The sequence below is a fragment of the Salmo salar genome, chromosome ssa10 (assembly GCF_905237065.1).
Source record: "Salmo salar chromosome ssa10, Ssal_v3.1, whole genome shotgun sequence".
Classification (NCBI taxonomy): domain Eukaryota; kingdom Metazoa; phylum Chordata; class Actinopteri; order Salmoniformes; family Salmonidae; genus Salmo; species Salmo salar.
Genome location: NC_059451.1, coordinates 29,457,209 through 29,485,172, shown reverse-complemented (window position 1 = coordinate 29,485,172; position 27,964 = coordinate 29,457,209). Strand labels below are relative to the sequence as shown.

The 27,964-nt window shown below is 42.0% G+C and overlaps 1 protein-coding gene across 3 annotated transcripts; it reads right to left on the bottom strand.

The window, feature by feature from the left end:
* Positions 1-374: 374 nt before the first annotated feature.
* s100p (S100 calcium binding protein P) lies at positions 375-27,745 on the bottom strand. 3 transcript variants are annotated; one of them, XM_014216751.2, is made up of 5 exons: positions 27,629-27,745; positions 7,776-7,895; positions 6,913-7,083; positions 2,320-2,515; positions 375-1,824 (listed from the first exon to the last, which is right to left on the bottom strand). In XM_014216751.2, exons 1-5 carry the CDS (start codon positions 27,670-27,672, stop codon positions 1,540-1,542), a joined length of 816 nt encoding a protein of 271 aa, XP_014072226.1. In that variant the 5' UTR covers positions 27,673-27,745; the 3' UTR covers positions 375-1,539. The 3 variants fall into 3 exon arrangements, with proteins under 3 accessions (XP_014072226.1, XP_014072227.1, XP_014072228.1); XM_014216752.2 differs by lacking the exon at positions 27,629-27,745 and adding an exon at positions 26,529-26,790; XM_014216753.2 differs by lacking the exon at positions 27,629-27,745 and adding an exon at positions 8,027-8,560.
* Positions 27,746-27,964: the final 219 nt, after the last annotated feature.

The following is a 27,964-nucleotide window of genomic DNA, read 5'->3' as shown; positions in this document are numbered from 1 at the left end:
TTTAAATAAGGTGCCCTTTGAAGACACTTCAGGTACCATTCACAGCAAATCCGTCTCTCCGGGATGGTCAAATCAAATGGTCTGTCTGGAAATACTGCTGAGCTGAGGAGAGAATAAATCCCAAGGACCGACCTGTGCTTCAAAAGAACATCAGCTGACCTGCACTATTAAGTAGACTGTAGGGTTAATGGAGGAAAGACATGAATTGTTCACCTAGACACTATCAATCATAAAATAAGGCATTATACAAGTATATTCTACTTGGTTTCACAGGTGATGAAAATTGCTCTTATACTAAGGCTAAGTTTATTATGCATCTCTTGAACCTTTTAACTACTTTGACCAACCCAATCACTAAATCCAAACCAGGGAAGTACTGTAATTGCTGAGTTTGCCTTTTAATTTATGAATGCAAGACAAAATTGCATTTACATTGGTTTGCATTAATTGATAAGAAAGCAAGTCAAACAGTCAATAGTGTAGCACATTATAGACATGGATAAACTGCTGATGACAACATGAGATGATTGTGACAGCAAAATAATAACAACCTAATAATAGTGATTATGGAACCAAGAATGAAATATTGGCATTTTTATCTAGTTTGGGCTGAATGTGTTCAATCAATCATCATTCTGTAAATATTTGTGGTAAAACACACCATGACTCACGTCCATTATGGGTTTGTGCTCCATGCCCTGAAAACGTAGTTGGCCTCACAGTATGTTTACCCCTCTCAGAGAAAGTCCTGTAGAATTCATTTCTGAAACTCTGAGCAATCTACCACAGTGTTGGGACCTGAAATTAAGGCATTTTGTATTGACCACTTGCCCTGGGAAGTTGCATTGTACTTAAGCGTCCTAGTGACTAACACCTATTGTGATATGTGATTACTGCTACACCATACTTCAAGAAAGTGTTGATCTTGAACTGTTAGCTTGGAATGAAGTCTCTACAGATCCAGGAGTACAACATAGATAGTCAACAGCTTGCTCAGGGGACTGGACTCGTCCCAGCCGCCTGGAGTTGTGTAACACTCTACCCAACACCAGTACCATGAGGAGCCAAGTTTGGATGTATTTTGGGGAAGGCTTCGACACAGTTGTCTTGGTCAAACTCCCTTGTCGTCACTGCCTTGTCGTCACGGTGTGAATGGATCACCAAAGCTGACTTGGGTTCAAGGGCAGATCAGGTCCATTGTTGGGCTTCTTTAAAGCAATCACCTCGTATGATTGTCCCACTTGTAGAGGTGCATAAAAGGGATTCCAGGACAAAATCTGTGTGCCCCAAAGTCATTGAGTTTCACTTGCCTTGCCACAGCTGCCGGGAGCACACATCAGTCATATTGCTTTCCTCAGAAGAACCAGAGGAATCATGTGAGGAATATAACCCCCCAGATCCCCTGTCACTCTATCACTCAGCTCTCAGCTCTCAGCGCAAATGGAACATAAAGAGTTTCCGTAAGGTTCCTAGGGAGTGAATGAAGACCAATGTTGTGCTGCTACTGTGGTCTGGCCCCTGTCCTATGTGCCCTGTCGCTCACCTTTTGATCCTGCCCACCTGTTCACACATGATGGACAGGTACTGGGTGAGCTTCACCATGGCGATGATGATGGTTCCACCAATGAGGGTGCAGGTGGGCCAGAAGAGTGAATGGAACACTGCCACTCGGCCATAGATGCGTGTTAGTAGAGCACTGTCCTGCTGTTCACCTGGGTCCGTGTAACACAACACCTGCTGCTGTGTTTTCAGACGCTCCGAGATGTTCATGATTACGGTGTGCATCGCGTTGTAGTCCTTCCGACATTTGGGCACATAGAAGCACTGAGAGAACAAAGACAGATTCGTTACGAGTCTTGGATGAGTTGACTTGAAATTTTACTTCTAGAAATGTTATTCAGCTGCAAGGATTTTTCCTCCATTTCCCCTCTCTTCAAGTAATGTGTTGAGGGCGAGTCATCTTAAGTTAATGTTGTGCAGATTCACAATTAAATACAGGCCTAATTATTTATCATTAATGAATCATTAATTTACCTTAATTATAATTATTTTAATGTGGTGCATTGTGATAAAGTTATTTATTTGTAGTGAATTAGGGTGGATTAAACCATATTGTTTTCTCATTGTTACACTAATTACATGGTAGATACATATTTTATAGCAGTGATTATCTACTTACTGTTTGTGTTGAATCATTTGATTGCACATTGCTACCACATAATTTGTAAAACCAGGCATATATTACTGTAGCTGAAGCAGGACAGTGAAATAAAGGCTTACTATTAGAAATGTTACGTTTAAGCATGTCCTCTGTCTCACCTTTGGGTTGGTGTCCTGTGCCTCCTCGTTGTGGGAGAGTCGGACAACCTTCCCAGATGTGTTGAGACTGACAAACACCTGTAGGCACGGGTACTTGGAGCTTTTCCTACACTCGGAGCCGCAGCTGTAGGTACAGTTAATCTCCGCCATGATGGTAGAGTTGAGCACAGTGCAGCTGGATTCCTCCGTCCACACACTACATGACATGGGGTTAGGGGTGGGGGTATGGGATAGAATTAAATAGTTACTGACCTGCGTATACAGTTGAAGTTGGAAGTTTACATACACCTTGGCCAAATACATTTAAACTCAGTTTTTCACAATTCCTGACATTTAATCCTGTCACGACATCCGCCGAGGTCGGTCCCTGTCCTTGTTCGTGCGGCGTTCAGTGGTCGATGTCACCGGTCTTCTAGCCATCGCCGATCCACCTTTTCCATTTGTTTTGTCTTGTTTTCCCGCACACCTGGTTTGCATTCCCTCATTACTCGTCTTGCATATAACCTGTTTCCCCCCATGTCTGTTTGTGGAATTGTTATGCGTAAATTTATGTGTACTCCAGGCTGGTTTGCGCCGGGTTATTGTAACCCGCGTGTTGTTAGTTTTCTGAGTGCCGTGTTTTGTTCGCCTCAATAAAGGGCTCCGTTTGCAACGCATTTCTGCTCTCCTGCGCCTGACTTCCCTGCAGCCAGTTACGCACTCCTTTACAAATCCTAGTAAAAATTCCCTGTCTTAGGTCAGTTAGGATCACCACTTTATTTTAAGAATGTGAAATGTCAGAATAATAGTAGAGAGAATTATTTATTTCAGCTTTTGTTTCTTTCATCACATTCCCAGTGGGTCAGAAGTTTACATACACACAATTAGTATTTGGTAACATTGTCTTTAAATTGTTTAACTTGGGTCAAACGTTTTGGGTAGCCTTCCACAAGCTTCCCACAATAAGTTGGCTGAATTTTGGCCCATTCCTCCTGACAGAGCTGGTGTAAATGAGTCAGGTTTGTAGGCCTCCTTGCTTGCACATGCTTTTTCAGTTCTGCTCACACATTTTCTATAGAATTGAGGTCAGGGCTTTGTGATGGCCACTCCAATTCCTTGACTTTGTTGTCCTTAAGCCATGTTGCCACAACTTTGGAAGTATGCTTGAAGTCATTGTCCATTTGGAAGACCCATTTGCGACCAAGCTTTAACTTCATGACTGAAGTCTTGAGATGCTGCTTCAATATATCCACATAATTGTCCTGCCTCATGATGCCATCTATTTTGTGAAGTGCACCAGTCCCTCCTGCAGCAAAGCATCCCCACAACATGATGCTGCCACCCCCGTGTTTCACGGTTGGGATGGTGTTCTTCGGCTTGCAAGCCTCCCCCTTTTTCCTCCAAACATAACAATGGTCATTATGGCCAAACAGTTCTATTTTTGTTTCATCAGACCAGAGGATATTTCTCTAAAAAGTACGATCTTTGTCTCCATGTGCAGTTGCAAACCGAAGTCTGGCTTTTTTATGTCGGTTTTGGAGCAGTGGCTTCTTCCTTGCTGAGCGGCCTTTCAGGTTATGTCGATATAGGACTCGTTTTACTGTGGATATAGATACTTTTGTACCTGTTTCCTCTAGCATCTTCACAAGGTCCTTTGCTGTTGTTCTGGGATTGATTTGCACTTTTCTTACCAAAGTACGTTCATCTCTAGGAGACAGAATGCGTCTCCTTCCTGAGCGGTATGACAGCTGTGTGGTCTTATGGTGTTTATACTTGCGTACTATTGTTTGTACAGATGAATGTGGCACCTTCAGGAATTTGGAAATTGCTCCCAAGGATGAACCAGACTTGTGGAGGTCTACAATTTTTGGCTGATTTCTTTAGATTTTCCCATAATGTCAAGCAAAGAGGCACTGAGTTTGAAGGTAGGCCTTGAAATACATCCACAAGTACACCTCCAATTGACTCAAATGATGTCAATTAGCCTATCAGAAGCTTCTAAAGCCATGACATAATTTATGGGAATTTCCAAGCTGTTTAAGGCACAGTCAACTTAGTGTATGTAAACTTCTGACCCACTGGAATTGTGATACAGTGAATTATAAGTGAAATAATCTGTCTGTAAACAATTGTTGGAGAAATGACTTGTGTCATGCACAAAGTAGATGTCCTAACCGACTTGCCAAAACTATAGTTTGTTAACATGAAATTTGTGGAGTGGTTGAAAAACGAGTTTTAATGACTCCAACCTAAGTGTATGAAAACTTCTGACTTCATCTGTAGCTCTACCCAGGTGCCTTTCCAAGTATTGGTGTTTGGATGCCACACAAGATTAGTTCAACATCAATAACAACTGTATCCAACAACACAATGAATAACATTGGATTTAATGAAAAAGGAGGAATTTTGTAGGAAGTTGCGAGGGACTGCATGATGTGAAGCAGACTGTGAATCAGTTGAATAGTAAAAAGGGAGAAATGATTGACCACACTAGCAAATAGCAGATTATAGTGATTATCTATAGCTGAATTCCAAAGTCTCTTAACCTTTTGAATAGCCCAGTATGCTTTATAGTGTATGTACGGATATTTGGAAATGGATTTTAGTAATCCAGCAGCATGTGCCCCTTTTGAATATCTATGTAATCTATTTTGAATAACTTAATTTTCACTTTCTCTTATTGGATGAATGTTGCACTGCCTTTGAAATTGAAAGCCTTTTTCACTGAATCCAAATAGAAAGCTCTGTGGGGAATAGCAGTCATTTTACATGCTCCTGGCCAATTGTGCTATTTTGTGTTCTTTTGCGCTGATCTTAACTTTTTTCGTACATAATGTTTCCTCTTATCATTTCCTATGACCGAAAAGAGCTTTTGGACATCAGAACAGTGATCACTAACCTCGACTACATCAATGAGTCAGAGGCGAATGACATACTGCTAATCCCGGACCAGGCCCGGACCACGCTCTGGATGAGCACTCGAAGAAGGAAGAGGCAGCGTTATAGAGGCCCGGCATGCGGGATACCTGACGAAACTATCCTATGTTTCTCCAAGTCGTGGCTGAACAAGCACATGGAAAATATAAATCTAGTTGTTTTTTCTATACATCGGCAGGACAGAATGGCAGCGTCGGGGAAACTCGACCGTACTATTTACGAGACAGTTTTCATCTATATTTTTCGTAGCAGTCTACCTACCACCACAAACCAATGCTGGCACTACCACACTCAATGAGCTGTATAAGGCCATAAGCAAACAAGAAAATGCTCACCCTGAGGCAGCGCTCCTAGTGGCTGGTGGTTTTATACTGTAGGAAAACTGAAATCCGTCTTACCTAATTTCTACCAGCATGTCACCTGTGCAACTAGAGGCAAAAAAACTCAAGATCACCTTTATTCCACACACAGAGACGCATACAAAGCTCTCCCTCGCCCCCTCCATTTGGCAAATCTGACCATAACTCTATCCTCCCGATTCCTGCTTACAAGCAAAAACTCAATCAACAAGTACCAGTGATGCGCTCAAAGGGAAGTGGTCCGATGAAGTGGATGCTAAGCTACAGGACTGTTTCGCTAGCACAGACTGGAATATTTTCCAGGTTTCATCCGATGGCATTGAGGAGTTTACCACATCAGTCACCAGCTTCATTAATCAGTGCATCGATGAAGTCCGTATGTACATTTCCCAACCAGAAGTCTTGGATTACAAGCAACATCCGCACTGAACTAAAGGCTAGAGCTGCCGCTCTAAAGGAGCGGGACACTAATCTGGACACTTATAAGAAATCTTGCTACACCCACCAACGGACCGTCAAAGGAGCAAAACGTCAATACAGGACTAAGATTGAATCTTACTACAATGGATCTGCCACTCGCCGGATGTGGCAGGGCTTGCAAACTATTACGGATTACAAAGGGAAACCCAGCCGCAAGCTGCCCAGTGACTCGAGCCTACCAGATGAGCTAAATGCCTATGCTCGCTTCGAGGCTAGCAACACTGACCCATGCACAAGAGCACCAGCTGCTCCATAGGACTGTGTGATCATGCTCTCCGTAGCTGATGTGGTTAACATTCACAAGGCCGCAGGGCCAGATTGATTGCCAGGACACGTACTCAGAGCATGTGCTGAGCAGCTGGCAAGTAGCTTCACTGACATTTTCAACCACTCCCTGACCCATTCTGTAATACCTACATGTTTCAAGCAGACCACTATAGTCCCTGTGCCCAAGAATGCCAAGGTAACCTGTCTAAATGACTATCCCCCCAAAGCACTCACATCTGTAGCCATGAAATGCTTTGAAAGACTGGTCATGGCTCATATCAACAGCATTTGGAACGCACAGTTTTAGCTCGCGAGTATTAGCTCCTGGGGAGGGGCTAATATAGGGGGATTATGAAGATTCCCATACACTTTACATCACAGCCTGACTGACATTAACACAGTTTGGCTAAGTGGTGTGGTTCAGTAACAGTTCAGATGGCATATGAGCCATTATCCTTATAGCAAAAGTAAAATACACATGATGGCACATGATGAGCATCTAACAGCCGATACAAAAGGAAAAACAAACATCAGGACGTTGTGAGTGACTTGGTGAGTGAGTGCACATTACCTGTCTGAGTAGGAGCGCACCATGGTGATGCCCAGCACAAAGTACATCATCACAGAGAAAAGGATCATGCTGAGTCCGAGGAGAATAGCTCTGTCCTCCCCAGCCTTCAGTGCTGTCACTGTCTTCCTCTTGTCTAGCACGTCATACTCCCGAACCTTCTGATAAATAGTCCTGACACATGCATTACAACACACACACACAGGCCCACACACACACACACACACACACACACACACACAGGCCCACACACACACACACACACACACACACACACACACACACACACACACACACACACACAAAGTTAGGGATTACAGAATTGTAAACACACAGTGACAAGTAATTCCACCCCTAAAAGCTCTTTTAACATTTACCAGGAATGTGTCATGAGGCCATCTGGCTTGATCAAATGGCATTAGCCATATCAATGCATAATCAATAGCCTTTTAAGGGTATGTATTTAACTCTTCTCTTAGGCATGAACATGTAATGCTTTCAATCAATTATTTTCCAAATTTTTCACTTTGATCATGTGATACATTTTCCCTCATGAATAATGTGAATAGTCTAAATGTCATAGCTAATAATACTGATGACTGGTAGACCTATAGATAATGAGATGTCTGGAGGCTAAAATGGTAATAGTTGTTATTTTCCCTTAGATCTTTTGTAGAAGATAGCACTTTCTGTTTTTACAAATACAAACTGACTAGCTTTTCCCTTTTATACACAATTATTGTTGCTGAAAGCTGAGTGCACAAGTTAAGTTTTGTCTGTTATTTGACTTTCAAAAATATAAACTTTTCACAAGTGCATCTTTCCCATGATGCTTTGTGTTGTGTAAAATATTAAGGGTACCGTACCTTCTCTCACCTCCTGATCCCTGAGCTCCTTTACTTCCTGTCCAGAGAAACATCCTCCCTGAGGACACTCTGTGCCCACCACCACTCACAGAGGGCGTCACACAGGGCTGCTGAGACCACCTGCCAAGGACAGACACACACACACTCAGTGACCCATATGCCCTTCAGTCTCCACACGCCTGTCCTGACAGTGCCACCCCCACAGAGCCTGGTCAGGACACCCCACAGCCAAGTGACATGAGTTTTCTCACTGAAGGACTAAATCAATCCCATTCAACTTCTGCAGAAAGGAAAAGCCACTTTCCCACAGAGTTCAGAGCCACTCGCCATCCACTGGGATAATCGCCGTCCACTGGGATAAGTGAAGGTAGAAATAATCCTTGGACTGTTTGAAGAGCTGGAGTTCACAGAGACGGAGAGGTGGAGCGGGAGCAACAGCAGCACTTATGCACCTGAGGCACACGCATAGCGTTCATGGCACACACGCCTCCCTGTGTGCGTCAAGCCCACTCGTCTGGCACTTCATTTCCTGCCTGTTCATTTGTTATTGACTATTCATAGTCCAAGCTACAGCGGCAGGCTGGTGGAATAATGATGAGGTTTCCAGGAAGAGAGGACCTGCAACAGCATTGATCCCTTCCGACTATTCAGCAGTAAGAGGCAAGAGGCATTCAAAGCCTCCCTACCCTGTGCCTCCTCCCCAACTTCCCTCTGTTGATTGTCCTTGATGGAGAGCCCCCTAGCAACGTAGTTGCACTGGTGTTTTCAGGGAAAATGTCTAACTGCTCGGCATAGTAAGGAAAGTAGTAAGATTGCCCAGCCCCTTTTGGTTGCCTTAGATTAGGAGATTAAAAAAAATACACAAACATCCACTCATTATGTAGATAAGGTTAAAAATGTATTTTGTTTGTGTGTGTGCACGCATGCGTGTCAGTGTGTGTGTGTGTGTGTGTGTGTGTCTTGTAACTTAAAGGCATGGGATAAGACTCTGTGGTAAATATTTAATTAACCCCTCCATAGTCCTCTGGGTCTGTCAAAGCACGCATGTACACACATGGGATCTCTGGCTGCATATTTAGGAGAGATAACAGTTCATGTGCCAATGCAAAGTGATGCATTCTGTTTTCAGATGCGTGTAATTGTATTTGCCAGAGGTGTGCTCCTGTGGCTGGGTTATTTGTTGACATGTTCGACGACCCTGCTTCCACACTGTGTCAGGGGAATTCAATGTTGTGTGAATTTTCACAATGAAGAGGGGGGTTTAATAAGCCATATTAAATGAGTGTGGACTGAGACTGCTGGAGAATGTGGTGGATGTCACAGATAAGGATGGAGTCCCTTTGTGCATGAAATGTGAAAAATGTACGTGTTTCAAGAATATATTGTTGCAAAGTATATGTCTAAAAGTAAGCTATTGCCAGAACAATCTGAGATACCTTTTTTTGGCCACGATGCGGGGGAATCGCCAATGTCTATAAAATAGTAGAGCAGACATCTGCAGAGACAGACGTGGTAGATCTAACTCAAGAGTGGACAGGTTTTACTGGTGATTGACAGTGTAGATTCCTGCTGGTTGGGCTAAAGTCTTTGTAGAGCTTACAGCTAGATTTTCACCGTCTCTCTCACCTTCATGTGTCTGGCTCAGAACTCTTACATTTACAGAATGTGTAAACTATAAAGCAATCTGCAATATTTATACATGATGATAAACCATTTAACAAATGGGGACTCAAAAGGAAGTAGGCTGTAACTGCTGGGGCTTTTATTACAGATTAGGCCAAATCCACAGTAATGGAATTACGTTTGACTCAGTTTTTTCACTTTTCACTTTAAAATGAATGCCAAACAAACTATTGATTTCAAAGTTGAACAAACCATAGAACTCTATGCACAAGGAATACTTAACAATTTCCACAGAAAATGTACAAAAACGAATTTAATGGAAGAACTGTGCAGATGCAAACTTTAGTAACAGAATTACAGTAAAATCTCCCTCAGGTTTTTATGCAAATACGTATTCCATAAACTCTGTTTAAATATCTGCTCTGAATTGAGTGAGATTCAAAGATGTCGGCAGAAAGAATGGGGTGTCAGCTATGACATGGCGCCTTGAGTTAAAAAAAAAATAGGTTATTGAACTACAGTATGTAAGTGGATTTACTTCCGGTAATGGAATTAGGGTAACGGAATTATGGTAGCAGAATTATATAATGGGTCTCTGATCTGTACTACATAGAAATGCATAATAAATAATTAGTGGGTGCTTATATAGTCTTGTTTCACTGTATGTTCAAGTGGGTAACCTGTACAGGTGTGAAATGGAAATGTGTTTTTTGCATGTCCCACTCGCCTGGAGACTCCCTTGGAGAGTGGGCTCACAGCCATGAGATCAGCCATTATCTACGGCAACCCTGGAGCAATTAGGGTTAATTGCCTTGCTCAAGGGCAGAATGACAGATTTTTATCTTGTCGGCTAGGGGATTCGCTCCAGCAACCTTTCGGTTACTGGCCCAATGCTTCTAACCCCCAGTCTACCTGCCGCCCTATTGATTTGAATAATTATAGATATGAATGTCATTCTCTTCATGTTTCACAAATTTGGACATCACTGTAGACAACAGTGCAGTACAATACAGCACATCAGAGTAGAGTTCAGTACAGTAGAGTACTGTACTATACTCTACTTTTCTGTGCTGTATTGTACTGTATTATACTCTACTACTGTATTGCATTAGACTGTACTCTATTGTGCTCTACTCACTGTACTGTATTGTGCTGTATTATACTGTATTGTACTCTACTGTGGTCTACTCACTGTACTCTGCTATCCAAACTTGTGAAATATACATCTATGATAGGTTCAGATTTGGTCCAGGCTCGTCCGTCTGTGTACGTTAACATCAAGGCCAGGGTGTACTGACCAAATTTCAACTGCTTTTCAACGTCCATGGACGTCCGGTGTCGGTCAGTGCTCAGTGGATGAGGATGCTGGTTGCAGTAAATGGAAAGTGAAAGAGAAAGGCAGAGAGAGAGAGAAAGAGAGAGAGAGAGAGGGGTTGTCCAGACTTGGTTTGACCACCAGACAACAAACAGAAAGAAAACAGTTATCAGCTGAACATAACAGTATGCCAGTAGAAGGGAGGACACTAGCGGTCGACCCAACTGTGGTTTTGTAGCCAATTCAGTTGCAGTAATTCCATTACAGATTTTGGGGTAATTCCGTTACCAATTGTTGGTAACGGAATTACGAGTTTCAATTACTTAATTTATAAACAAATTTGATATCAGTAAAATCACTATAACTAATTGGTAGGTCTACCATTGCTTCTTATGTCTGTGAACTTTCATTATCCTCCCTCCTCCTGAGAGAGACATTTTAAACTATCTTAAAGATAAAGGCACAAGGCAATCTTTCGTAAATGTACAGAAGGTAAAAAAATGATCCAAAACGAAACATAAGTATTGATAATAGTTGGTAAGGGTCTTTATGTCAACATTATTGTGTTTTGATGTATTTCTGATACCGTTTAAGACTTTCTGGTAGATGTTTCTAATACCTCTTTTCCATCTGTTTATCCACAAATCAAAGTCTTTAACTCATGCCACATTTTTTGGATGGAAAATAGTTGAAACATGTATCTATGTCTTCATTTCCCCAAAACATAGATTCTTAGCTTTCATTTGACACCCAATTTGATAGGCTCCTATGAACTTCACATGTTGGTGCTCATGAGTCCTTTTCGATGGAAATACTCATTACACAAAAGCATGGTTGCCAAGCTGTAACTTTGCCCTTCCAGTCACCTTGTAGAAAATACAATGCCTCAACCTGCATTCTAACCATCTGCAAAGTACTAGCAACATCTGGACTATTGGTGCAGTTTTTACTTGCGCATCAATTTTACTGTGGATTATAAACATCTTTGTTGTACCAGACCAAATGTTCAATATCAATCAATTGTTTTGCCTGTTATGATTCAACAAATTTAAATACATTTCATTTATTTAATGAGAATTGGATATAAATATGAAATCGAGAGACATTGCATGTTTATCAAACCTTCGGAATGCTCATGGTTTGTTACCTTTCAAACCAAGCAGTACATGTAACCTTACAGTCTCTACATTCAATATGGTTCTCTCTAAATAAACACTTATTTAGATGGCTTCACACACTCATCAAGGGATGCCTGGGAGCAGATTCAGGGGGCGTACCGTTGTGTCAATGTGTCTTTAGCCAAGAAACGTGATAATACTGCCTTCTGGAGCACTGACACATTGAAATGAGAACAGACTATTGCACTATCCTCAACTAACTATGTGCTGGATGTCACCAAGGCCCACATATGTGGCACATAGGAGTATCTAGCAGTATGTTTGGGACAGTCCTGCATATGACCTCTGTCTTTATGAAAGGAGGATTGTTCATTAAGAGGGGTTAGTTACATGAGACCAACATACACATTGACAATGTGTACCCACAAGGCAAGTTATATACCTGCTGTTGAGTCAGAGCAAATGTAGAAAACAATGCATCCTGTTTTAAAGGGGCAACCTGTTGCCTCCTAGTATTTCAGCAGGATGATTAGCTGTGTCCATAGTTTCCCATTAGCAAAGCTGACTTCATTAACCCTGTGATCTGCTCACCTCTCATATTTAACACATAATTACATGCCTAATCTTGCATGAAATTATAGAACTAATGACATCATGGAAGGTAAACATAGGACAGCATTGTTGATGAGATTAAAACATAGAGATAAAGCAGTATTGTATCCTATTATTTATTTGTGCCTTCACTTCTTAGATGCTGACAGTATTTCTGGCTACTGTGAAATAGCTCCATCACTGTTCACAGCAGACCAATTACACTGTAGATGATTTTGAGAAATCACAGACTGATGCTTTATCTTGAGGCTGTTCCTCGTGTCATGAAGTAGTGACAGAAAAATCAGGAGTCTGGGTAATACGACAGATAAATTATATTAGGGGGATTCACTGGAATGTGCTTGCTCATTCTCTTGTCTGTCTCACTATAGTCTGTCTGTGCACGTATGCAATATGGGAAGCAGCTTTTTTAATGTGTTCTACAGAGAATGATCAATTCAAAGAACCTGTGGCGCTAGTACTACGTTTAATTTACATGCTTGTGGTGCGTCATGCTCTCTTCACTAGTTTTACACAATAATGAAACAAACCTAGTCCTGTCTGCATGTATTCATTTACTTTCATCATCAGGAAATTATAATTATATTTTAATGGGAGCATTTTTCAGGTCTATTACTCTAATTACAATTTAATTATGGAAACTTTACCCACCGCTGGTCATCTGGGGAGGCTGATGGCTGCAGAGTGAACAAGAGCACCCAACAGCTCTGCTGTCTGGGACACATAGGGAAACACAGGTGTCACCACACACATGACCAAGGTGTGTTTTACAACCCTGATTTAAGAGGCCTACCAGGAGGCATCAGCCATAGCCCACCATCAATGACTCAGGGGGGTGTCACAGTAAAACAGGACAGTGCTTCAAGACAGCGGATGGTGCTGACATGCAGGCGGCAGTACATACTAGCCATTCCACAGCACATACTAGCCATACTAGCCATTAAGCGTTAAGATCATTTGGAAAAACCATGTCAAGGTTGTCACAAGGATTTGACCAAAATGCAGCGGGAATATGTATACTCATCTTCTTTTTATTTTGAAGAAGGAGAAACAAATAACTACATATACAAAAACAACGAAACAGTCCTGTCAGGTGCACAAACACTAAACAAGGAACAACTACCCACAAAATCCCATAGAAAACACACCCCTCTTAAATAGGACCTTCAATTAGAAGCAACGAGGAGCAGCTGCTTCCAATTGAAGGTCAACCCATAAACTAAACATAGAAATAGAAAGACTAGAACGAACATAGAAATATACTAACATAGAACATTAACCACAAACCCCGAAACACATAAAACAAACACCCCTCTTACATAAGAACATAGCCCAACAAACCCGAAACACTCTAACCAAACACCCCCTGCCATGTCCTGACCAAACTACAATAACAAATAACCCCTTTACTGGTCAGGACGTGACAAAGGTGTTAAGCCTTAAGATCATGTGGAAAAACCATGTCAAGGTCAGCTGGGTGAAACTCCTCCAGAGCTTTCTGAACAACACTCTCTGGACACCATCACGCCTCACACAGCGACTTTCAGATTTGTCCTTATTAAATTAACTCCTTAAAAGCACAGTGCAGTCAAAAATGTGATTTTTCTGCGTTTTATATATATTTCCATACTGAGGTTGGAATAATACTGTGAAATTGTGAAAATGATGATAATGCCCTTTTAGTGTGAGAGCTGTTTGAAAAGACCGCTTGAAATTCATGCCTGTTGTGGTGGGATGGAGTTTTGGCCTGCCTGGTGACATCAGTTAATAAGAAACAGAGTTCCAAACTTCTCTGCCAATAACAGCTAGTTTTCAATTCCCCCCTTCCCACTCAACCACTCCCAGACAGTTGTAGCAAAATTATTGCTTGAGAAGTTTATCTTGCTAAGAAGCTATTTTTGTTTCTTTTTGACCATTTTAATTAAAAACAATCACAGTAAGGTACTTAATTGTTACCCAGAAAGAAGATCTCCCAGACATGTCTACTGTACAACACCAACAAATGTCCCTTTTGGGCTTTACTTTCCTTTAGCTAATATTGGAGACTTAAACATATCTCCCATAGTGTCCTCAGCAGAACTCAAAGTGCCCCCAAAGTGCATGAGTCATGCAGTGAATTTAAAGTGTACCAACGGCCAGACTTGTACCATTTAAGCAAAAGAACCGAGCATGGGGAACCCTGAGAATGTTTTATGGCTTTCAATAAAGCTGTTTTCTGGGAAATTGAGGGAGGTTACTCCATGCCCTCTCTCTCATCTTTCTGCATTTAGAGCCAGTTGTTTACATCTAAAAGCCCCATGTCACCTTGCAGTTCTTTCCAGCTTGACCAAGACATTGCACCTGCAAAATGCCTCTAATTAAGCATTAACTTCCCTAAAGAGAGACTTTAATGTGCTCATGAATAAAAACAAATCCACAATGCTTAAATATTAATAAGCATTACCCTGGATCCACCTAAACTACATTAGGTCTGCTTACCTGTTATTGCACAAGGGGCCAGTTTGGGCAAAGAGATTACTCTCTCAATGTTTACATTTTTCTTACAGTAATGGCTTGAATCCAGTATGGGATTTTCGCTCTCTGATAGCCAGTTTGTCAAGTTCAAAGTATTGTGTGAGGGTGTGTGTTTGAAAGGCAGGTTCTGTACTATTTTTGGTCTGTAAATTGGGGGATATTTTTACTTCTTGTGATTTAGGAATAGCAGGCTGTGGTGATGTCATGATGATTGTAATTGTGTTTTTTGCTCTGAGGCATCTTCAAAAGATTACCGTGGAATGCTTACTTACAAGCCCTTAATCAACAATGCAGTTTTAAGAAAATAGAGTTAAGAAAATATTTACTAAATAAACTAAAGTAGGAAATGAAAGCTAAAATGTAAAAAAGTAACACAATTAAATAACAATAATGAGGCTATATACAGGGGATATCGGTATCGAGTCAATGTGTGGGGGTACAGGGTAGGGGGGGTAAAGTGACTATGCATAGACAATAAACAGCGAGTAGCACTACCCTCTGTAGCGTCTTATGGTTGGATGCTAAGCAGTTGTCATACCAGGCCGTGATGCAACCGGTCAGGATGCTCTCGATTGTGCAGCTGTAGAACCTTTTGAGGATCTCGGGACCCATGACAAATCTTTCCAGTCTCCTGAGGGGGAAAAGGTGTTGTCGTGCCCTCGATGACTTTCTTGGTGTGTTTGGACCACCCTGCCAGCTTAGTGGAGTCTGCCACTAGCATAGTCAGTGTAGTCAGCTCAGCTATCCCCACAGAGACCGTGTCTGTGCCTCAATCCAGGTTGGGCAAAACTAAACATGGCGGTGTTCGCCTTAGCAATCTCACTGGAATAAAGACTTCCTCCATTCCTGTCATTATTGAAAGAGATTTTGATATCTCACATCTCAAAATAGGTAATGTTAGATCCTTACTTAATCCCTCACTTCTAAGGCAGTTATAGTCAATTAACTAATCACTGATCATAATCTTGATGTGATTGGCCTGACTGAAACATGGCTTAAGCCTGATGAATTTAATTTAATTTCAATTTACAAAAACAAAATACTGCGTTTTTGTCTTTTGAGCTTCTACACCATGAAATCTATGCAGCCTACTCAATCACTTGTTATAGCTACTGTTTACAGGCCTCCTGGGCCGTATACAGCGTTCCTCACTGAGTTCCCTGAATTCCTATCGGATCTTGTATGGCAGATAATATTCAAATTTCTGGTGACTTTAATATTCACATGGAAAAGTCCACACATCCACTCCAAAAGGCTTTCGGAGCCATCATCGACTCAGTGGGTTTTGTCCTACATGTCTCCGGACCTACTCACTGCCACAGTCATACTCTGGACCTAGTTTTGTCCTGTGGAATAAATATTGTGGATCTTAATGTTCTTCCTCATAATCCTGGACTATCGGTCCACAATTTTATTGTTTGCAATCGCAACAAATAATCTGCTCAGACCCCAACCAAGGATCATCAAAAGCCATGCTATAAATTCTCAGACAACCCAAAGATTCCTAGATGCCCTTCCAGACTCTCTCCACCTACTCAAGGACGTCAAAGTAGAAAAATCAGTTAACCACCTAACTGAGGAAATAAATTTAACCTTGCGTAATACCCTAGATGCAGTCGCACCCCTAAAAACAAAAAACATTTGTCATGAGAAACTATCTCTCTGGTATACAGAAAATACCCGCGCCCTGAAGCAAGCTTCCAGAAAATTGGAATGGAAATGGCGTTACACCAAACTGGAAGTCTTCCGACTAGCTTGGAAAGACAGTACCGTGCAGTATCGAAGAGCCCTCACTGGTGCACGATCATCCCATTTGCCCAACTTAATTGAGGAGAATAAGAACAATCCCACATTTATTTTTGATACTGTCACAAAGCTAACTAAAAAGCAGCATTCCACAAGAGAGGATGGCTTTCACTTCAGCAGTGATGAATTCATGAACTTCTTTGACGAAAAGATCATGATCATTAGAAAGCAAATTATGGACTCCTCTTTAAATCTGCTTATTTCTCTACAGCCCAGTTGTCCTGAGTCTGCACAACACTGCCAGGACCTAGGATCAAGGGAGACACTCAAGTTTTTTAATACTATATCTCTTGACACATTGATGAAAGTAGTCTTGGCCTCTAAACCTTCAAGCTGCATACTGGACCCTATTCCAACTAAACTACTGAAAGAGCTACTTCCTGTGCTTGGCCCTCCTATGTTGAACATAATAAATGGCTCCCTATCCACCGGACGTGTACCAAACTCACTAACAGTGGCAGTAATAAAGCGTCTCTTGAAAAAGCCAAACCTTGACCCAGAAAATATTAATATTAAAAACTATCGGCCTATATCGAATCTCCCATTCCTCTCAAAACATTTTGATATAGCTGTTGCGCTGCAACTCACTGCCTTCCTGAATACAAACAATGTATACGAAACGCTTCAGTCTGGTTTTAGACCCCATCATAGCATTGAGACTGCACTCGTGAAGATGGTAGATTACCTTTTAATGGCGTCAGACCAAGGCTCTGCATCTGCCCTCGTGCTCCTAGACTTTAGTGCTGCTTTTGATACCATCGACCACAACATTCTTTTGGAGAGATTGGAAATACAAATTGGTCTACACTGACTAGTTGGTCTACACTGGTCTAGTTATGGCCTGGTTTAGATCTTCTTTGTCAGAAAAATATCAGTTTGTCTCTCTGGATGGTTTGTCTTCTGACCATCCACAGGTTCCTCAAAGTTCCGTTTTAGGACCATTATTGTTTTCACTATATATTTTACCTCTCAGTGATGTCATTCGGAAACATAATGTTAACTTTCACTGCTATGCGGACGATACACAGCTGTACATTTTGATGAAACATGGTGAAGCCCCAAAATTGCCCTCCCTGGAAGCCTGTGTTTCAGACATAAGGAAGTGGATGGCGGCAAATATTTTACTTTTTAACTCAGACAAAAAAGAGATGCTAGTTCTAGGTCCCAAGAAACAAAGAGATCTTCTGTTGGATCTGACAATTAATCTTGATGGTTGTACAGTCATCTCAAATAAAACTGTGAAGGACCTCAGCGTTACTCTGGACCCTGATCTCTCTTCTGACGAACATATCAATAATATCTCAAGGACAGCTTATTTCCATCTTTGTAACATTGCAAAAATCTGAAACTTTTTGTCCAAAAATTATGCAGAAAAATGTATCCATGCTTTTGTCACTTCTAGATTAGCCTACTGCAATGCTCTACTTTCCGGCTACCCGTATAAAGCACTAAATAAACTTCAGTTAGTGCTAAACACAGCTGCTAGAATCTTGACTTGAACCAAAAATATTGATCATATTACTCCAGTGCTAGCCTCTCTACACTGGCTTCCTGTTAAGGCTAGGGCTGATTTCAAGGTTTTACTGCTAACCTACAAAGCATTACATGGGCTTGCTCCTACCTATCTTTCCGATTTGGTCCTGCCATACATACCTACATGTATGCTACGGTCACAAGATGCAGGTCTCCTTACTGTCCCTAGAATTTCTAAGCAAAGAGCTGGAGGCAGGGCTTTCTCCTATAGAGCTCCATGTTTATGGAATGGTCTGCCTATCCATGTGAAAGATGCAGACTCAGTCTCGACCTTTAAGTCTTTATTGAAGACTCATCTCTTCAGTAGGTCCTATGATTGAGTGTAGTCTAGCCCAGGGGTGTGAAGTTGAACGGAAAGGCACTGGAGCGACGAACCACCCTTGCTGTATCTGCCTGGCTGGTTCCCCTCTCTCCACTGGGATTCTCTGCCTCTAACCCTATTACGGGGGCTGAGTCACTGGCTTACTGGTGCTCTTCCATGCCGTCCCTAGAAGGGGTGCGCCACTTGTGTGGGTTGAGTCACTGATGTGATCTTACTGTCCGGGTTGGCGCCCCACTCGGTTTGTGCCGTGGGGGAGATCTTCGTGGGCTATACTCTGCCTTGTCTCAGGGTAGTAGGTTGGTGGTTGAAGATATCCCTCTGGTGATGTGGGGGCTGTGCTTTGGCAAAGTGGGTGGGGTTATATCCTGCCTGTTTGTCCCTGTGCGGGGGTATCGTCGGACAGGTCCACAGTGTCTCCCGACCCCTCCTGTCTCAGCCTCCAGTATTTATGCTGCAATAGTTTATGTGTCAGGGGGCTAGGGTCAGTCTGTTATATCTGGAGTATTTATCCTGTCTTATCCGGTGTCCTGTGTGACTTTAAGTATGCTCCCTCTAATTCACTCTCTCTTTTTCTCTCTTTCTCATTCTCTCTCTTTCTCTCTTCTCTCGGAGGACCTGAGCCCTAGGACCATACCTCAAGACTACCTGGCCTGATGACTCCTTGCTGTCCCCAGTCCACCTGGTCATGCTGCTGCTCCAGTTTCAACTGTTCTGCTTGTGGCTATGGAACCCTGACCTGTTCACTGGACGTGCTACCTTGTCCCGGACCTGCTGTTTAGGACTCTCTCTCTACCGCACCTGCTGTCTCTAACTCTGAATGATCGGCTATGAAAGGACAACTGACATTTACTCCTGAGGTGCTGACCTGTTGCACCCTCTACAACCACTGTGATTATTATTATCTGACCCTGCTGGTCATCTATGACGTTTGAACATCTTGGCCATGTTCTTTTATAATCTCCACCCGGCACAGCCAGAAGAGGACTGGGCACCCCTCAGAGCCTGGTTCCTCTCTAGGTTTCTTCCTAGATTCTGGCCTTTCTAGGGGTTTTTCCTAGCCACCATGCTTCTACATCTGCATTGCTTGCTGTTTGGAGTTTTAGGCTGGGTTTCTGTACAGCACTTTGTGACATCGGCTGATGTAAAAAGGGCTTTATAAATACATTTGATTGATTGATGATAGTTTATTGGTAATGTGGATACCAAGGAACTTGAAACTCTCGACACGGTCCATTACAGCACCGGGTCCAGTTGCAGAGGGAAGTGTTTAGTCATAGAGTCCTTAGCTTAGTGATGAGCTTTGTGGGCACTATGGTGTTGAATGCTGAGCTGTAGTCAATGAACAGCATTCTCACATAGTGCAGAGTGCGATTGAGATTGTGTCACCTGTGGATCTGTTGGGGCGGTATACGAATTGGAGTTGGTCTAGGGTTTCTTGGTTGATGGTGTTGATGTGAGCCGTGACCAGCCTTTCAAAGCACCTCATGGCTAAGGAAGTGAGTGCTACGGAGCAGTAGTCATTTAGGCAGGTTACCTTCGCTTTCTTGGGCACAGGGGCTATGATGGTCTGCTTGAAACATGTAGGTATTACAGACACGGTCAGGGAGAGGTTGAAAATGTTAGTGAAGCCACTTGCCAGTTGTTTCACGCATCCTCTTAGTACACATCCTGGTAATCCGTCTGGCCCCATGGCCTTGTGAATGTTGACCTGTTTAAAGGTCTTGCTCATATCGGCTATGGAGAGCATGATCATATAGTCGTTTGGATTAGCTGGTGCACTCATGCATGCTTCAGTGTTGCTTGCCTTGTAGCGAGCATAAAAGGCATTTAGCCCATCTGGTAGGCTTGCGTCACTGGGTAGCTCGCGGCTGAGTTTCCCTTTGTAGTCTGTAATAGTTTGCAAGACCTGCCACATCCGACGAGCATCAGAGCCGGTGTAGTAGGATTCAATCTTAGTCTTGAATTGATGCTTTGCCTGTTTGATGGTTCGTCTGAGGGCATATCAGGATTTCTTATAAGTGTCCGAATTAGTGTCCTGCTCCTTGAAAGCGGCAGCTCTAGCCTTTAGTTCGGTGCGGATGTTGCCTGTAATCCATGGCTTCTGGTTGGGATATGTACGTATGGTCACTGTGGGGATGACGTCGTCGATGCACTTATTGATGAAGCCGGTGACTGAGGTGGTATACTCCTCAATGCCATCGGATAAATCCCGGAACATATTCCAGTCTGTGCTAGAAAAATATTCCTGTAGCGTAGCATCTACATCATCTGACCACTTCCGTATTGAGTCACTGGTACTTCCTGCTTTAGCTTTTTTTTGTAAGCAGGAATCAGGAGGATAGAATTATGGTCAGATTCTCCAAATGGAGGGCGAGGGAGAGCTTATACGGGTCTCTTTGTGTGGAGTAAAGGTGGTCTAGAGTTTTTCTACCTCTGGTTGCACATGTGACATGCTGGTAGAAATGAGGTAAACAGGTTTAAGTTTACCTGCATTAAAGTCCCTGGCCACTAGGAAAGCGAAACGTAAGATATTACAGTTTTTTATGTCCCGTTGGTAGGATAGTCTCGAATGGAGCTCATCCAGTTCATTCTCCAGTGATTGCACGTTGGCTAATAGAACGGATGGTAGAGGCGGGTTACCCACTCGCCGACTAATTCTCACAAGGCACCCTGATCTCCGCCCCCTGTATTTCCTTATTTTCTTCATGTGAATGACGGGGATTTGGGCCTTGTCTGGGACCAACATTATATCCTTCACATCAGACTCATTAAATAAAAAATCTTCTTCCAGTTCGAGGTGAGTAATCGCTGTTCTGATATCCAGAAGGTCTTTTCGGTCATAAGAGGCGGTAGCATCAACATTATGTAGAAAATAAGTTACAAACTATGCGAAAAAACACACAAAATAGCACAATTGGTTAGGAGCCCTTAAAACGGCAGCCATCCCCTCCGGTGCCAATCTTTATGCTCGCATGAATTTATTATAGTAAGAAGTCATGGTAAGAAATGTAGTTGTTTTTGGAATGAAGTTTATACACTATTATTTTTGTAATGAGGCACATAGAGTGAATAAAGATCACATCACATAGCATCTGTTTATATCTAGAAGGGATGTTGTTAATTTAAGACTATTAGGACTCTACTTTTTATCTTTTTATGGGAGAATACATAAAACTCAAATTAACTATTCCTATATTTTTTATTTCATTTTTGGGGCATCACATACTATAGGATGTCATAGCCCAGACAGTAGATGTTCAACACATTTTCTAAAATATTTGGGTCAAACAGGACACTGTTAAAGTAGAAGACAACAAACACATGCAACTTCTCCATATACCCTGGACCATCCATGCACAAGGCTTGGTGATTCTACACAGAGATTATATTCTATAATGTTAACTTAATTTATATTTTTAAGTGCATATCCTTGTTTGTTTCAATGTTGATAAAAGTACACAATCACTCCCAATTTACAATCATGTGACATCATGAGACTAAAACACAAGTAGGTTCCCATTGATCATGGTTGGTCTTTTGGAACCATTTGTAAGCACCTGGCTATAACAGGAACAGGAGTCAACATGTTGGAGTAAATACTGAACAAAGAAACCTTTGAACAGTCCAACAGCATGATCACTCCATTAATAAATGCATCATGAAAGACACACCTGCTGAAAGAATGAGTGTGGTCAATGTAAGCAAGGTCATTGTAAATATTTGTCTGAGGGTGAGTGCACTCAGGTGACTCGGGCTCTTCGTGATAAAGCCCTGTCTGTTCTGTTTCATCAAGCTTTCAGCCTTTTATAACCATGCAGTAGAAGTGTAGCCAGACTAAGGGTAGCCCTAACCCTACCCTGAGTATAGAAACAGCCTGAATCTCACCTTTGGTCCAAAGAGGGAAGAGGGGGTCAGAGTCAGGGGTCAGTGTTTCTGTTGAGTTATCCAACATGGTCGCTCGCTACACTACCACTGGGACTTCCCATGCAGTGTCTGCCAGGATATTATTTGACAGCGACTGGCAACAAGATTTACACACCACTCTTGTGAATGCAGTTTGAGCATTTGTCAATATTGTTGTGAGTGGAGAGCGGTGGCTCCCGGCAGCAGCCATCAATTGGTGAATGTTGTGGTGTTCCTCAGGCACTGCCTCAAGGCAGGAATTCACTCTGCAGGCTGTTAATAACACTCATTCAGGCCCATTTACAGAGGCCCTGCTGCAGCAACAAGGTAATGACACTCCAACAATGACCATATATCACAACTGAGACAATAATATGCATCCTGAAAGCCTCATATCCCTCACTATTTCTACTACATTCTCAAGCACAATTGCCTCTGTCTCAACTGTCCTTGTCAACTGGTTTGCTATTGAGGCAAAGGTTGAATGAACGATTGACATTTTTGATAGCGCCCTAAAGTAAATTAGCAACATGAATAATACGTCTCTTGGATAAGTTTGGTTGATTTAGTTCTGAACTGCAGCTCTTTTTTTTGGCTTGTCAGAAGTTCAAAATGACTGATTCACAGTAATTTGCAGAGTCTCTCTCAGGAATTAGCCAATTATACCATCCTCTATTTCCCATTAGTCATACAGCACTTATAGTAAATACTAAACACAGGTAGAACACAAACAAACCATCCCATCACCTTCTCATCACCATCTCTTCTTTAATGACTATGTATATTGTTTTTTATTTTGAAGTAACTGCTTTTTCGGTTTGTTCCTAGATATTTCTCCTCCCACTCAGCCATTCTCAGAATCTCTATCATTAAAAGCACCATCCACCAATTAATAAACTCTCTGAGCTCCACAGCAGTAATCTACTCCACTCTGTCTTTTGTCACAAAATCTATTTGATATAGTTCAGTTTTTACACAAATACGTTTTTTTTCTCCTGTATTACCCAAGAAAAGTTCCACTCAAATCACTACCCAATCACTCAACCAGAATTACGGAAAGATGCCACAGAATCTTGCGTAGATTACAGGAAAAATGCAGAATAAATGCATGAATGAATGGTTTGTTGAATGAGTGTGTGAACGAATGCATAAATGAATGATTGTATCTAATAATACTATGTACTGTATACCCTTTCACAAAGGCTGTATCAGATAGCGTGATATTATAGGGTTTCATTGGTGATTGATGTTATTTTAAATAGACATTCACCTCTTTTAAAAAGGTCACTGGCAACATGTGCCTTTCTGTAATACCATTGGGCCATGGCGGCACGACTCTGTGGGCAAATATTCAAATGGTCTGCATGTTAGACAGGAATTCCCCTCATAGCAGAGCCAAACCACAGCATGGCGGGTGGCAGCTGACTCTTAACAGTGCAGGCTGTATACTGTGGAGAATGCACTTATTTTTTTGCCAAAAGGTCTGTCAGGAGACCAAGACATCCCTCTGTGTAACACAAGAACAACAAATAACCCACCAGCACTTGTTCGCTTTGATATATAAAGCCGAGGGCTTTCCGAGAAGACATTGAGCATCAGGTGGCACACAGAATGCACACTGCACAGACAGGTGTTGTCATATGCTAAAACTGTGTGGCTATCATAGTGGACATGTTCATCACCCCCCACATTATGTCCATCAGAGAAAACCCATGATGTTCCTCCCTCAAGAGGCAGAAAAGATTTGGCATGGGCCCTCAGATCCTCTAAAGGTTATACAGCTGCACCATTGAGAGCATCTTGACTGGCTGCATCACCACTTGGTATGGCAACTGCTTGGCATCCGACCGTAAGGTGCTACAGAGGGTAGTGCGTACTGGGCCGAGCTCCCTGCCATCCAGGACCTCTATACCAGGCGGTGTCAGAGGAAGTCCCCCAAAAATTTAAAAGACTCCAGCCACCCAAGTCAGACTGTTTTCTCTGCTCCTGCACTGCAAGCGGTACCGGAGCGCCAAGTCTGGAACCAAAAAGCTCCTGAACAGCTTCTACCCACAAGCCATAAAACTGCTGTACAGTTAATAATATGGCTACCCGGACTCTTTGCATTGACCCCCTTTTTTTTGCACTGACTCTTTTGCACTGACTCTATGCACACTCACTAGACTCCACCCACACACATACTCACACATACTACAATGACACACACACACACTACATACACACACTCACAGAGACACACTTTCCCACTCTTTCCCGCTTTTCACATACGTTACTCTGTTTATTGTCTATCCTGATTGGCTAGTCACTTTTACCCCAACCTACATGTACATATTACCTCAACTACCTCGTACCCCTGCACAATGACTCGGTACCAGTAGTCCTTGTATACAGCCTCGTTATTGTTATTTTGTGTTACTATTTCCTTTTGTTATTTAGCCCATTTTTCTTACTTTTTAACTCTGCATTGTTGGTAAAGGACTCTTAAGTAAGCATTTCACGGTGAAGTCTACACCTGTTGTATTTGGCGCATGTGGCAAATAAAATTTGATTTGAATTGATGTCATTGACTGTTTCTGGAGTGCTATTTCTGTCTGCTGGCTGTGCAGTTGGCACATGGCACAGGCACCTGACTGTTTACTCAGAATGGCCTTGAGACAATCTTCTTTCCTTTGTGTTATACGTTAAATAACATACCTTTTTAAGTTAGCTGATAAATGAACTGTACCTAATAGTAACAGTGAAGACAGTATAGACAGCTGTATTGCATATCGGGGACATATGAAGCAGCCCTGCTGTGTAGTTGTGCTCCTTGGACTGCTCTTGTACAGGCATACACATGTTTTTTATTTATCACTTTCATTAAAAGTGATAACATCTTTGGATTTCTATCAAGAATCTTTAAGAGAAGGATAACTTGGCTTTGAAAAAAAGAGGTTGTGGTTTGACCATTACTGTATCCATTCACCAGCAGGCTTTTATTACATTTTTATATAATTTACTCTTCACATGACTGAATATAATTGAGCTACAGTACCAACCCCAGACGAACAAATCCATTCAGAATCAGTTTAGAGTAAGAGGCAGGCAGGCAGGAGGCATTACCTCCTCTATAGGCTATATTTGCCTGAAGCATTCATTTCCCCGGCTGGAGTGACAGAATGGAGCGTTAATGATGTCTGTGGTGAGAGTGCTGGCGTCTCCCCCGCGTACTAAGTGCTAATGGGCTGTGCCGCTCTGGATATCTGGGCAGACTGTGCAGTAATGTCACATTTAAAGCAACTGGGATCTCAGAAATATCCGACTTCAGTGCATTCAAGACAACTGTGAACTCAGAAAAAAAGAGCACCGACTGGGAAAATTGTTTTGAATGGTCATCCAACTCGGAATTCTAAGTCGGAAACTCGGTCATCTTTCTAGAATTCTCCGACCTGAAGATCACTGACGTCATGATTAGATCTAGTTTTTTTCCCGAGTTCCCAGTTGTCTTGAAAGCACCATAAGAGGACTGAAAATAGAGCCACAGCTGCACCTGGCAGATCGCTGTCATTCTAAAGGTCAGCGAGTGACTTCACTGTGGGTCAGGAGGTCGAGTCAGCGTCTGACAATGGCAGACCAGAGGAGAGGAGGCACCTTCAAAGTGTTCTTTAAGTGTAATTAACGATGAAGAGGAATCCTAAATGTGAGGGTAAAAAGTGGAAAATAGTAGCTCTTTCATATCTCCAGGCTGTTAACATTTTGCATGGATGCACATAACGGCATTTATACTTGCTCTCTCTGCCTCCTTTCAAGCAATCAAACAAACTCACATAATGACAGTGAAATATGGCATTGCCAATTCATGGAAAAGCAGCAACAACAATAATACAATAATACAACACTGAGCTGATGGAAGGAAAACCAGTTACATATCTATCAGTGATTCAATTAACAGTTTAAGAGAATTTTTATCTATCTCTCTAGTCCCACAAAGCAGTTGGAGACGGTGCTGAGACTTTGTCAGGTCCTACCTTTAGGAGTCCAGATTTTGCCGGCAAATTTCTCTTATTGATAATCCCATACCAAGTTGAGGACAGGAGAGACTGTCAGCAGTTGTTTTAACTTTTCTGCAGATGTCCTATTGGTGAAGCCAGTTTCTGGGGTAGGCTATTAGTGACATAGCCCTGCTAACCCTGTTGTAAGCCTGTGTGCTCAAAATGTTTGACATACCTTACAGAGCCATACGAGTGACAGGCACAATGGACTACCCCTTGCTCATGCTTAAAATTATTTGGTGTGTGTGTGAGAAAGAGAGAGTCTGTGTCTTTAGAGGGGATATCTGGCGGAAGGAATGTCGTCTGAATATTGTCTCTTCAAGTTTATATTTTGGACTTCTAGTTTGGATTTTTTGTCAGGAATTTGTTTACTATTAATAAACACTTTTTCACTGCAGAAATGTAGATTTAGTCATACGTTATAAAAGAGCGATAGCTAGAAAATATATATAATTACAAGCGTATTTAAGCAATCCCAAACGTTCTAACTTCCTACTGTACCCACTGAATGGTATACTGTGAGGGGTATAAACACAGTGCCTTGTATGATGTGAGGATGCCTACACTCATTCCTCTACCGCCACCTAGTGTTAGAAGTACACCAATGCAATCGTGAGTTACAGGACCATGGTGCTCCAGGAAGGACACTGTTCTGGAACTGAACATCAACATGAACCCATGTATGTCAGGTATATATGATTGGAGTCTCAAAACGACTTGTTTTTTGTCTACACTCCTAAAATCAGTCTTATTGATGATCTATTGTAAAATAGATCTAAATATCAATGGGACTCCCTGCTAAAATAAAGGTGAAATAAAAGACAGAAAAAGTCATAAAATGAAATTGTGATTACACATTGGAAGTTACAGTGTAACTTCTACATTCCTCATCATGTTTGTCCTCATTGTTAATCTATTAGTACCCTCTTGTTAAGCACTTATCTAGAATAATAGCATAGGACAGCTAAACTGAACAAAAGTTCATGAACAGGAGCCACAATCACAGATAAAGTCTATGCGTAGTCATTTCTTCAAAAGCTGGAAGGCTATATAGAGAAAGAAAGACATAAGCTCACCCCACTCTCCCTTGGTGTCGTCTGGCGAAACTGTCTTGTTTCATGGCGTTGTACTCTGGCAGGGCCTCCAGTGTTTTTTCCAAGAGGGAAGAAATAGAGGAAGTTCTACGTTAATGCAGGAAGGTCGCTAGTAAGAGCCATGGTAACAAATTGTATTCCAAGCCAAATTTGCCAGTGGGCATTTGTCAGTGGACTTTGACCATTGTCTGTCATTGTTGGTACAGCATCATCTTTTACTGTATTTTTACTATCTGTTACCTCCCATGTCAACTCAATGATTACATTCAGGCATGAGCGATGCAGTTTGCATATTAAAACTGAGTATATTATGTTTCT

Excerpts from the sequence above, each read along its gene's own strand:
- s100p (XM_014216751.2), bottom strand. The coding sequence starts at position 27,672 with ATGAAACAAGACAGTTTCGCCAGACGACACCAAGGGAGAGTGGG. Across the intron at positions 7,896-27,628 it reads CGACACCAAGGGAGAGTGGG|GTGGTCTCAGCAGCCCTGTG; the intron begins GTGAGCTTATGT and ends TGTCCTTGGCAG. Across the intron at positions 7,084-7,775 it reads GGATCAGGAGGTGAGAGAAG|GACTATTTATCAGAAGGTTC; the intron begins GTACGGTACCCT and ends TGCATGTGTCAG.